The sequence below is a fragment of the Triticum aestivum genome, chromosome 3D (genome assembly GCF_018294505.1).
Source record: "Triticum aestivum cultivar Chinese Spring chromosome 3D, IWGSC CS RefSeq v2.1, whole genome shotgun sequence".
In the NCBI taxonomy this organism is placed as follows: Eukaryota; Viridiplantae; Streptophyta; class Magnoliopsida; order Poales; family Poaceae; genus Triticum; species Triticum aestivum.
Window position 1 is genome coordinate 80477084 of NC_057802.1, and position 12765 is coordinate 80489848.

Genomic DNA, 12765 nt, shown 5'->3' on the forward strand with positions numbered 1-12765 from the left:
GATTGCAAGGTTTACATTTGAATTTAATTCAAATGGTTTGAACAAGGAGTAGGAATCCGAAGTTTCCGAAAATGTTGAACATTTAGGAAGAGCCTCGATAAAACGATAAAAGAATAAGAGGACAAGTCGGAGACCAAGAATTGAGATAACAAAGGCATTGGGATTTATTTGCAAGTGTGTCCAAGGTAATTCCACAACCATGGAATACTTTATAATAGCTCCCTAATATTGGGAGGATAAGTTATAAAGAGAAGTCACCATTGTGAACATCCCTCGATTTAAATGGATCAAAGATCCATGCAATTTATTCAGCTGGGTTTTTTTTAAAAAGGGTGCAAGATGACATGATGCAATGCACATGATGTAAAGATGAATGCAACGAACAAAACAAATCACACGATGAATCTCGGAATCCATGGAAGGCATCTGGAGCACCGGTCTCGGGGCGTTACATTTGGGTTCGGCGAGCTAGTCCGTGAGTTCATGAAGCATGCGAGGGCGTGATCGGTGAGGGGGAGATCATCGCGCGCACCCCAGAGTTTGAACCTGAAGGGTTTTGCCGGAACCCAAAATCCGACACTCCCCTCGGAAGAATACCTGAAGTTCGGCAGGCCCATGGTGGACAGTTGTGCCGTGAGCCTTTCCGCGACGTCAACAAGGCGCTGAGTCCAGAGTTTCCCGCCTTTCTCATAGTCATTATAGGTGGCGGCGGCGCTCTCAAGCAGCTCCTTTTCGTCATGGAGGGCTTTGGTCAAAGTTTTCTCGCGAACCCTGTCGTTCTCAAGGCACTCCTTCAGCATGGTCAGCTTCAACTCCAGATCGGCGATGGATTCAGTGGCGGAGGAGAGTTCTTGGGTCTTTTTGGATATGGTAGTTTGCATCTCCACCAAGTCGTAGAGAGTTTTCTCTCTGTCGCTTTTGAGCGTCGAGATCTACTTGTTGTGCTTCTCCAGATCCACCTCCAGCTTTTTCACCTTGCCGGCCAGCTCGTTCTTGGCAGCCCCTGCAGCTTCGGCGGCATTGATGGCTTCCTTCATCTTGCCGGTGTGGTCCAAGACCAGAGCGTGAAGTATTTTCTTGTGTTCCTGCTCCAGCTCTTGGGTCCACTGTGCGACGAGCCTCTCAATTTCTTTGTCCTTGCCGCGGAGCATAGCGGAAAGAGCCTTCTCTTGAGCGGTAAGGTCCTCTTCGTGAGCATCAAGCCTGACACGGCATTGTGTCAGCCGAGCATCTTCTGTGGCATCCTGTTGAGCGGCCTCTTCTTGTGCCTTCTCAATGTCGGACTGTTTCAAGAGGAGCTCGTCCCAACTTTGGCTCAGCTGCTCCCGGCCCATCTTAAGCTCTTGCCAAGCCTCGGCGAACCAGACTTGCATTTGCTCGACGCACTTCTGGAGATCTGCCTTTGCCGCTTCAACAACTGCTGCCCTGGAGTCCAACTTCTCCTTTCGGGTGCGATGAAGCACGTGGAGCTTCTGGAAGTTGTCGCTCATGGCCTAGAGGAGCTGATCTTCTTTGGATCCACTGCTTCTGGCGCGCGGCTCGTCAACAAGTTTGAGCCCGGCAGCAGCAATGACTTCCTCATCAAGAATCTCTCCTTCGGTTTGCGCTCCAGTTCTTGCCGTTCCTGGGATGTTGATGAACAAGTTGTCGCCAAGGTATCTGCTTGAGGGGGGACCTCGGATGTTGACGGTTGATCCTCGACAACCGCCTCACCGGCAACTGAGGGCTCTAGGACCGGTACATCGCCGGGAGCTCCTGCGGCAGGAATTCCATCAGTATGGTCACCGATCTCCTTGCCGGCCCCCAGCGGACCCTTTGGCGGCTTCTTCATGCACGTCCTTGGCAGCCTCATCGGCAGTGATTTTGGCGGCCTCGACGGCAGCATCCTTGGCGGTCTCCTCGATGATGACGTTGACGTCCATCTGATCCGTCGAGGAGAAATCTGGAAGCCAGGGAGGGGAAACGAGATGAAACCAAAGTCAAAGTTCAAGACAGGAAGGAAGGAGAGAAAGATCATGCAGGAGGAATGACAAGTGCCCGAAAGCGAGCAACTTACCTGTGACGAGCGGTTGGGAGGTGGTTCCCTCCCCGGCAACATCTGTTGCCGGTGTAAGACTGCCGGCGCCTGTGCTTGCCGGCTCTTCCCCCACGCGCGTGGGCTCACTGGTGGAAGCCCTTGCCGGGGATCCATCCCTGGGCGGTCTGGTTGACGGAGGCGGCACATCGGGGGCGGCCCTCGGCAGCTCTCCTTGTTGTTGTTCTTCTCCTGCAGACCCAGCAATGTCAGCAGCAAAGATGTACACCCTGATGCCCGCCAGCGGGAAATGAGTAGTGGACTCATGCTAGGGGCTGGGTTGGGGGCTGTGTCGTGGGCTGGGCTCCGGGCTGATGGTGATGGTCTCCGTCGCACCTGCGATGCTTGCCGGGGGCTCGTCCCTCGTTGAAGTTTTGGCCTTCTTCGCCTTCTTCGCCAACGTTTCCGTAACTCTGCGGGGACAGGCCAAAGCAAGAACAAACAAGATAAGCAAAATCAGAAACTCAGGGGATAAAGGAGGCGGCAGGACACTTACTCTTCTCCTTCCGGGCTCTCGTCTCTCTCCGGGCTAAAAGCAGAGAGGTCGAACTCGACCTCCGCTATAGCGTCCGTACGAGGGATGGAGAGGGGGACCTGGGCGCTTGGCTATGGCAGAAGCGGCAGGCTGATGTGAGCCCGCCCCAGCTGCCGGCGCCGTCACGTGGGCCGCCCCTACCGCTTTCCTCACTGCCGCGGTCATGCGCCTCATATGGCGCACAGGTTGCTGCTGAGCTTCTTGCCGCTGTGCAGCCTTGCCGGCCACTCCCTTGTCGGGGACCTCCTCGTGCGAGGAAGCTTGCTGGACTGGCTCGCCAGAGATGGCTCGCCGAAGAACATGCATCTTCTTCCCTAGAGCTGGGGGCTCCTCATACGGCTGCTCCTCAGTTGTATCTACGGCAGAAGGGCCCCCGGCAACTGCGCCTCTGTGCTCTTCGGCAGTTTCCCCCTGCTCGGCAAAGTTCTCCTCTTCATTGGCTTCGTCTTCCATGAAGCCAACGCTGCCGGCCTCCGCGGCAAGGGCCGCCTCTTCCGCCCTGCTGGCAATATATGCCACTTCTTCATCGGTGGTGGGGCGGATGAGGTTCGTCTCTTCTCGGTTGGCCCTCTCCAACAAGTTGTCGAAGAAATCCTATTCTTGCTCCGTGAATGGCTCGGCCCAGGTTTGGTCAAGGCCATGGGCATTGAACACCGGCATCATAGTGATGATCGAGGTCTGGGCGGTGTTGTTGCACAGTGGGGTTACGCCTGCCGGCAACCTGAGCGACGTCATGGTCTTGAACATCCTATGGCAGAGAGCTGCGTGCTACATGACCGTCAAGTTACTGTCAAGCCGGGGCGCAGCCTCATGATATCCGCTCGGTTCTGATATTCCCAAGCCGGACTCCCCTTGTTCTGCAGAGGGGCGATGCGGCGGCGTAGGAAGTCGACACCGAGCATCTCGATTGTGAGCCCGACAGCTCTGAGGCATTTGATCCTGTCGTTTGCGATTGTGAGCTCCCCGTCTCGAGGGTCTAGGGCGCTCCAACTGTTGCCGCGGGTCAGCCTTTTTTGCCGGGGCATACAGAATGGCTGCGGATCTTCCTCCGTAATCCAGCACCACCTGCCCCGCCACTCATCCCACTTCTCTCCATAGACCCCGTCTGGGTAGGTTTCCTTGTTCCATGCCCTTGGGATCCAGGCGACGCAGCTAGAAAGGGCCTGTCCTGGCTGGATGCGGGGGATGAAGAAATGGCGGAAGAGGGATGTGTTGGGGACCACTCCGGCGAAATTCTCACAGAGGTGGGCGAAGATGGACATACATGCCATGACATTCAGCGTAAAATCCAAAAGGTGGAAGCCGAATGTGTACATGATGTCGACAAAGAAATTAGAAAATGGGGGGCAGAGCCCGCAGTAGAAGTAATCGACAAAGAAGGGGAATTTAGCTGGGGCAGGCTTGGCGCTGGAAGCTGGGATGACACGGGTAGCAGGATGCCGCTTTGTTGCTCTTCCCCACATGCACATACCGCTCCTTCAGAGCGCGCGCGTCAAGCTTCAGGGCGAAGACGACATTCCTCTTCCGCATCTTCATCAACTCGCTCTCCGGCACATCTTTGCCCTTGCTCGCCTTGGGCACTTCTTTACCCTTGGTCACTTTGGGCGCCATAGCAGTCGGGGGAGGGCAGGAGGCCAAGGGCGGTGAGAGCGTGGAGGCGGCGGACGGATGAGGGGGCTCTGTTTCGGACTCCAGGAGGTAGACGACTGCGGTTCCTAGATTGGAACGGGCGAGAGGTAAATGAGCAGCACCTCTGCGGATTCCTCTTTTTATGGGGAAGGCGTGAGGCTGCCTCTTTACCGTTTGATGTGAAGGCGTTTTCGCAGGCGTCCTGCTGCTGCGGCCGTTCCGCGCATGTATCCCACGTCGTGCACACAATGCGTATCGTGGGCAAGCACAACAGACGAGATGATTACAGCAGTTAACCCCTGCCACGCGTGCCCGTGCACTGCTTGGGCCTAGCCCAACAACACCTAGCACCCGTGTGTGGCCCAGGCCCAGGGGCTCCTGTCGGTGTACTAAAGTTTGAGCCCTATAGTACCCCATACTTGTGAACGGGCAGTTGCAGCCACGCTCGCGGCAAGGCCTGACGGGGGCAACTGGAAGCAAGTACGAGGCGACCAAGATGGCATCCGAGCCAATAATCAGAGAACCGAAGACAAGCTGAGTCCCCGGCAAGATCCTTGCCGGGATGGTTTACGCCCAGGCAAGATCCTTGCCGGGATGGTTTGCGAAGCCCCGACAAGATCACCACCCTTGAGGTTGAGATCTCTGACACCATCGACAATGTCAAGACCAAGATCCAGGGGTGTCTGCATGGTGGCATGCAGATCTTTGTGAAGACTAAAAGGCGAAGTTCCCAGCAAGGTTCTTACCTGGAACGTTTGCGAGGCCCCGGCAAGATTCTTGCCGAGGACGTCTATGGGGTCACGGCAAGACTCGCGCCTGGCCAAGATCCCACCGCCCTGCCACCGCTCCAGCACAGCGACTAGCCTGCCAGCCTGGCCCCGCGAGCCTCGTCATCCTGGATGCGTGTCGAGATGGGGCGAGGCGGCGACGGACGGGACGGGCTCTGTTTCCGTCCCCAAGAAAGTTAGGGACACGTAAGCAGCGCATTAAATGCGCTTGTCCTAAGACGACAGGGATAAGCATGTGCACTGTAGCACTTTACACCTCATGTAGGCCACTGTGGCAGCCCCTTGGTATAAAAGGAGGCCCAAGGCAATACAGAGGGGGACTTTTGGACTTTCTGGCCCAGTTTGCATGTGTAGCAGCTAGCCAGAGCTCAAGAACTCTCAATACACTGAAGCAGGACTAGGGTTTTACGCTTGTCAGCGGCCCGAACCTGGGTAAAAATCCCTCGTGTTGATCGTTGGATCTGCTCTCTGTGCACACTTCTTTCCCTGCCAAACCGTAGAAGAGTTCCACGTGATCCCATAGGTGTCATTTCTCCGACAGCACGCGCAGCGGCGCTTCGCCTACCCAGTTATCCTTCCAGAAGCTTGCCTTGTTTCCGTTGCCTATCTGTATCCTTGTGGCTTTGCTAAACAGAGCCCAGTCGTGGTCGTCTGGTGGTGGTTGCATGCCGACCCAAGGCTTGTCCGGCTGTACCCATGCTAGCCATTGCCATCTAATTCTAAGGACCCGGTTGAATTTGTTCAGGTCAAGGATTCCGAGGCCTCCTTGAGCTACTGGTGAGCATACCTTGCCCCAGGCCACTTTGCATTTGCCTCCAGATAGTTCGTCGTCCTGAGCCCAGAGGAAACACCGTCTTGATTTGTCGGCTTCTTTCAGAATTTTCTTTGGAACCTTCAGAGTTGTCATTGCGAAAGTAGGGAGAGCAGAGAGGACGCTTCTGAAGAGAACCCTTCTCCCCGCCAAGTTCAGCAGCTTGCCTTTCCATCCGGCCAACCTCGCCTTGACCCGGTCGATGAGGAATTGGAAATGCACCATTCTGAGCCTTGTTGGCGTGATCGGCAGGCCTAGCTAGGTAGGTTACTGGAAAGTTGACAACGCGGCCACCAAAACCCTGTAGCACTTCCGGCAAAAGCAGTCCTTCACAACATATTGCGGCGACAGAGGATTTTCTTTTATTTAGTCTGAGTCCGGTGGCCTCGCCGAACCCATCCAGCAACTCCATCAATGTGTCCACCTCCTGCCTTGCTGGGTTTGCGTAAACGCATTTTTAAGGTCCGCAATATAAGGGGTGTGCTAGAGATGCTCTAAGGAGTGTATGTGTGGGTGGGTTGGGTTGATGCGGCGGTTAAGATAAGTTTTTTTTTTGAGGGAAATGCCATCATGGCGGTTTATATTTCATGTGAGAATAAAGATCCATCGTTTGTTAAAACATCCACTAAGAAACCCGGGGCTCCGATTTCCAAACAATTGTTCGAGACACTCCGAGTTCTTAGCTAGCAGATCCGTCGCTGCGTCTTCCACAAAGGGTATATCACTGCAGGAAGCAGCGACAAAGAAACCGGATCACGCAGCACTGCTCCCGTACCCCCTGTACCAGTGTCCCGATCAAAAGCTGCATCGACATTAAGTTTGATGACGCCCTCAGGCGGCTTGGACCAGCCATGTCTTTTAATTTTAGTTTGCTTCAACCTTGCTCGTGAAAAGTTCTGCGCTAAAGTTGATATAGCTTGGGCCGACCTTGCTGACTCATAGATGTTCTCACCGTGTGTGTATTTGCGTCGTTCCCACCATACATACCAGATTGTTGTGTCCACTAGATCATTGCGCTGGACATCGACCACTAGTGGACATATGGTACTTTTGGATAATAGGAGATCGGCCAGCGCCGAACCTCCATCTCTCTCTATTGTGCAGATTTCATTCACCAGCTCCTGTAGTCCAAGAATATGCCAAATTTCCTGCACCCTCGGGCACAGAAACATAGCATGCCTAATGCTTTCACAGTCCGAACTACAAAGAGGACACCGGGAACTTGTAGTCATATGTCTGTTCGCTAAAGCACCACGGCAAGGAATAGGTCCAAGCAAAGTCCTCCAAACATGGATTTTGATTTTTGATGGCACACGCAATTTCCAAATGGTACGCCAGACTGGGCGGTTAAGATAAGTTTGGCACGCCAAGGTTTTACTTAATCGATACTCTTTTTTTAAATTTTTTATTAGAAAGCTACTCTGAAAGACCAACCAAAGAGAGCTCATATGTGGCATTCAGGAGCCGAACTGACAAAGAGCAACGCATAAAAGAAAAGATGCACCACATGGCAACACTAAACGCAAAATTATTAGCAACTAATGATGATGAGATAGCTACACGGAGGCGGAGGACGAGCGGTAGGATCTCGCGCAGTCCGCAGGGGCGAAGGTGACGGTGCCCTTGTCAAGGTCGTAGCCGACGTGAAAGTTCTGCTGCGCGATGTTCCCAATGATGGCCACCGGCTGCTGCGGCGTCACCGGCGCCATCATCAAGCACATGGTCCCTATCTGCACCTCGACGAACAGGTTCTCCGGCTTCAGCGTCACCGCCTCCGCGAAGACGGCCAGATTCAGCGTCAAGTCCGGGACAAACTTGTAGAAGTAAAATTTACCACTCGGCCCGAGCACGCTGTAGCAGAGCTGCAGCTGCCTGTTCGGCGGCCGCTTCCGCACGAAGTGAATGCGCCGTGTCATCTCCTCCATTATCGGGTCCAGCAGAACCTTGTCCAGGAACGTCAGCGTCGTGCCGGAGTCGATGATGACGTTGGACAGGTGCTCAAACCTCGCGTTCCCGATCCTGACGGACTCGAGCACGACGGTGTAGAGCGGCTTGCGCGGGTCGGGGCGGAGCAGCGCCGTCGTCGCCGCGCCCGGCTCCGTCACGGCGGCACGGGCGCCGAAGTTGAGCGGGGAGGAGGCGTTGACGTAGTAGGGCGCGAGGCAGTAGGAGAACCTCCGGCCGAGCGAGGTGCCGGCGCCGATCTGTGTGATGAGGGAGAAGTCGCCGCTGCCGAGACCGACGACGCCGTCCGCGCGGAACGTGCCGGCCGTAGCCGTGGAGCAGCCGAAGCTGAAATTGGGCACGAGCAGCTGCCGACGCTGGCGGCACCCGACGCAGCCGCCGGGGCCATCGTCGAAGATCAAACTCTCGGTGGAGAGGAGGCCGGTTGTCTTCGAGCCGTCGACGTAGGATTGGGCGTACTTGCATCTGGAGCTGGCATCGCAGGAGGTGCCGGGGAGCTTGTGGCACGTGCCGGACTGGCAGTACACGCGGCCGAACGTCGACGAGGACGACGGGTTGAACACAAGGCTCGCGCCACCGGCGATTGCTGCTGGAGTCGTCGTCGCTGCGGTACGGACGTTGGTGCACTTAAACCAGACGAGGTTGCTGCCGGTGTCGACGATGGCGAGCACCCTGGTGGCCGGCGTGCCCACGTTGACGTGCATCAGGTACTCGAACTGCCCGTGGACGACCTCCGACACGGCGCCGTGAGGGGAGCCGCCGGCGTAGGAGCGCGCGAGAGCTGAGGCGCGCGCCGCGGAACGCCGCACGGCGGCAAGTAGGCGGCCGTGCGAGGTGAGCGACGGGTCGTGGAACGGCGACTGGACGGAGTCCCGGTGGATGAACTCCACGGTAAACCCATCGCGGCCGACGTACGCCGTGCATCCGCATAGCTGGGCCGTCAGGACAATGGCAACGACAAGGAGAGCGTAGCATCTCGCACCTGCCATGGCGTATCACGTATGATCTCGATGATGCTCTGGCGTAGTAGCACGCAGTGCTGGGTAGTCTTATTAATAGAGGGGTTAGTGTAACGTAAGCCTAGAGTTGATTGGGAAGAGGAAGATGAAGAGGAGGGAGGGCGGTTACTAGTTTCTACTACTATTAATTTTCTGCTGCTTTTTGCGTTTGAAACTGAAGAGTTTGAAGGCAGTAATTAATTTCATGCTAAGAGATGAGGAGTAATTAATTACTTACCAATCTTGCACAAGTGGCAATAAGAGGCAGACGATTGGTTATTTTTGCGGATGCTAGCAACTGCTAGTCTTCGAGAAATGGCAAGGATTAGAGCATCTCCAACGGCGCAAATCCATTTTTTTACAGAATAATTGAAATTACGAAATATGGATATTTTGTCCAAATACTAGTACCTCCAACAGCATACCCAAAAGTGCAGCGTCTCTTAAAAAAAATTGCACGCGTTTGTGCATATACCCATATTTTGTTGCGAAATACCCATCCTACCCAAAATTGTGGTGGAAAGAAAAACTGTCCAAGTGAAAATAGGGCATCTTCACACTGACCTGTAAAACGGACACACACCAGTCCACGGACACGGATACGACAATCGGCTATCCAACCTTATCCCCTAAATATTTTTTTATTTCACAACACTCAAAATAATTATCGAATACAACTTTTACAGTAGTTGGCATTTTTTGGAGCCGTTCGTTTGTCTCGATCTAACGGCGCATACATACGTAGTACTCGAAAGTACGCGGATGAAAGTACTCGAAAGTACTATTAGTCTAGGGGCATTTTAGTCCTAGGAAATATATGACAAGGTGGGGCCCTCTCGTCCAATGCAAAACCGCCACCCCTCTCGTCCAATGCAAAGCCGCCGCCGTGCTCCTTCCCCTCTTCCATCACCATTGCAACCGCGGCCATCTCCTAGCCTTCTCCTCCTTCTCGCGGCCGCAACTTTGCTCTTCTCATCTTCCACATCCACCCCCTCTTCCATCCACGCAAGATCCTCGATGGAGCAGCAGATCGAGCACATCGGCGGCGGCGAGAACGCCGACTTCGTTGAGATCGCCGGCGGCGAGAACACCGACTTCATGGAGATCGCCGGCGGCGACCAGGTCAAGATGGCCAGGTTGACGGAGATTCGTTCTTGGTTTCACAACATATTGCAGATGAACTGGACAACAATGGCCACTTTGAAGCAAATGACGAGGAGGGAGAGGGCAAAGCTTTCCCCCCCACCCGCACAACCGATGCACAAGGTCGAGATCCTCCTCTGGGTGATGGAGCAGGCCGATTCGTCCAGCCCGTGGACCAGGCGTAGGTGGTGGGCGTTCAGATCCAGGGTAGAGCATCCACTGGATCAGGAACCCACGTTGCACGAGGTGCCGTTGCAGATTGTGGAGCCTCTAGCCGAGTCGGAGATGACTCCGAAGCGCAAGAGGAGGAGGACAGTGGTCGCGACATCGCTTCCCCGCCGTTCTCCACGCTTCCCTCGCCGCTCTCCTCATCGGAACGGCGGCCGTAGCTATGTTTAGGGTAAGATTGTTGAATTTCATTCATCATTACTTGCCACTTGCTTAATTTGATTCTCTGCAATATGTTCTTGCGACCTGTGTACTTGAATCCGTAGCCTCTGGATGGCCGCTTAGTTTGATCGACGAGGCTGTAATGAGTCTAGGCATATAGCATTGCTATGTTTACTTGCTACGTTTTGATGTGAATGAGTGGTATCCATGATAGGTAATTTTGTCTGTCACCTCAAGAGGTGTGTTCAAATTACGTGATGCAATCTGCGTAAATTGAACTTGCAATATTTTGGCTGCAAGAAGTGCCTCCAAAAAAGTTCAGTACACAGTTTAGAGTGATAGACTCTGGGTTGACACTGAAATATTTCAATACTGCAAGTTTAGTAGATAGTTGTAGGCATTGAAATATTTCAGTACTGACAGGTTCACACTGAAATATTTGAGTAGTGCCATTGCAGTACACACGGGTACACACTGAAAATTTTCAGTAGTGCAATGCAATTTCAGTACACACGGGTAGACACTGAATATTTCAGTACCGCAGTTTCAGTACACGCACGCAACCCCAGAAATATTTCGGTGTAGCAGTTTCAGTACACGCGCGTAGCCACTGAAATATTTCGGTGGTGCACTTTCAGTACACGCACGTACCCACTGAAATATTTCAGTGGTTCACTTTCAGTACTCACACATACGAAATGAAATATTTCAGTGGTGCTGTTTCAGTACACGCATGTAGCAACTGAAAAATTTCAGTGGTGCTGTTTCAGTACACACACACGTAGCCACTGAAATATTTTAGTAATGCACTTTCAGTACAGAGATGTAGACACTGAAATATTTCAGTAGTGCCATGTCGGTGATCTTGCATCCAAATATTTAGGGCTTCCTAATGATTCAGCAAAAAAATAGACATAAGCAGTGAAATAATTTTTGTAGGGATGTTGGCTTACTCATGTTGTCGTGCTGTACAACCTTTTGCTTCACTTCCTGTAAGTGTTTCTTGCATGTGCTATGGCCTACATGCTGTTTACTCTCATCACAGCAGTGATTTTGCATCTTCCAAAGGTCTTATTAATTCAACATTGACTTCTATGAACTTTGTATTCAAATTCGTATCCTCCTACAGTTGTCGTGACAGATTTCCTTGGCATCCCAATTACCGTACTGTCATTTTTCCAATACCAACTGTATTCAATCTGAAACTTCCAGTTACTTATATGCTACAGGTGGAATCATGGATAGGTTGCTGAAGATGCTGCGCCTCACAATAAAAGTCCCATGCTCAACCTCAACATCACAAGCTTTTTTGCATTTCTAGTTGTCTCACTATTTCATGTGATGTATTTGAATACCAAAAGTTGTTATGCATTACAAGTACAATCTGATAATCGTAGTACCTGCAGTCTGTGTGTTATCTGTTTTGGATGTGTGGGATCAAAATCTAATACGGTTTTGATTCCTGTTTTCATGGCCTTGATGCTAAGTTAAGTACATGCTGGTCAGAGTGATCGGAGGGAAGGGTGGCGCTGGTGGGAAATATTTTAGGGTTTTATCGTCGTGATAACCCTAGAAAATTAATAAAAACGTCGAAAATCAATGGAACTAGTCATGGATGCTTCTCATGTTGGTACAAGGGTGAAGAAAGAATACAGGTCCATTTGAAGCAAGTCGAGACAAACCCGTCCTTCCACACGGACCCTTACCTCCTACCGGAACGGCCGCCGGTGAAGGATCGACAACGTGCGCTTCTCGCGTCACCTCCGAGAAGTATTCTAAGCATTTAATCGTATTAGAAAATCCATACAAATGCCGACAACCTTACCAAACTAGTCATGCTTCCTTCTCATGTTGATACAAAGAAGTGGAAATTTTTTGGGTCCATTTACATCATGTCCGGCTAGTATTTTAAGCAGTATAAATTCAAAAAAATATAAAACCTTGGAAACCTAGCTTTGTTTGTGCAATAGATCATGTGTGCCAAATTTTGGGTGATTTGGAGGTGGTCGAAAAAATGACCGCATTCCGGAGGGACCATTTGGTCTAACTTAAGCCATTTTTTGAACAAAGGTGCTTTTTTTCCACCACCTCCAAATCACCCAATTTCTCTATGACACGGTGACCCACATGTGCCAATACTTTCCATGAAAGAAAATTTGGAAAAAATATATTTTATAATGCCCCCTTGAGGTATAGACCGATGTTTTGATCAGTCAGTCTAGAGGGTAGTATAAATTCAAAAAATTCACAAAAATATAAAACCTTGGAAACCTAGATTTGTTTGTGCAAGAGATCATGTGTGCCAAAATTGAGGTGATTTGGAGGTGGTCGAAAAAATCACCGCATTCCGGAGGGACCGTTTGGTCTAACTTAAGCCATTTTTTGAACAAAGGTGATTTTTTCCACCACCTCCAAATCACCCAATTTCTCCA

General features: G+C 52.1%; 1 protein-coding gene across 1 annotated transcript; it reads right to left on the reverse strand.

Annotated features, from left to right (window-relative positions):
* Positions 1–7393: 7393 nt before the first annotated feature.
* LOC123076169 (aspartic proteinase CDR1-like) lies at positions 7394–8791 on the reverse strand. The gene has a single exon (XM_044498558.1). The coding sequence runs from the start codon at positions 8789–8791 to the stop codon at positions 7394–7396; it is 1398 nt and encodes a 465-aa protein (XP_044354493.1).
* Positions 8792–12765: the final 3974 nt, after the last annotated feature.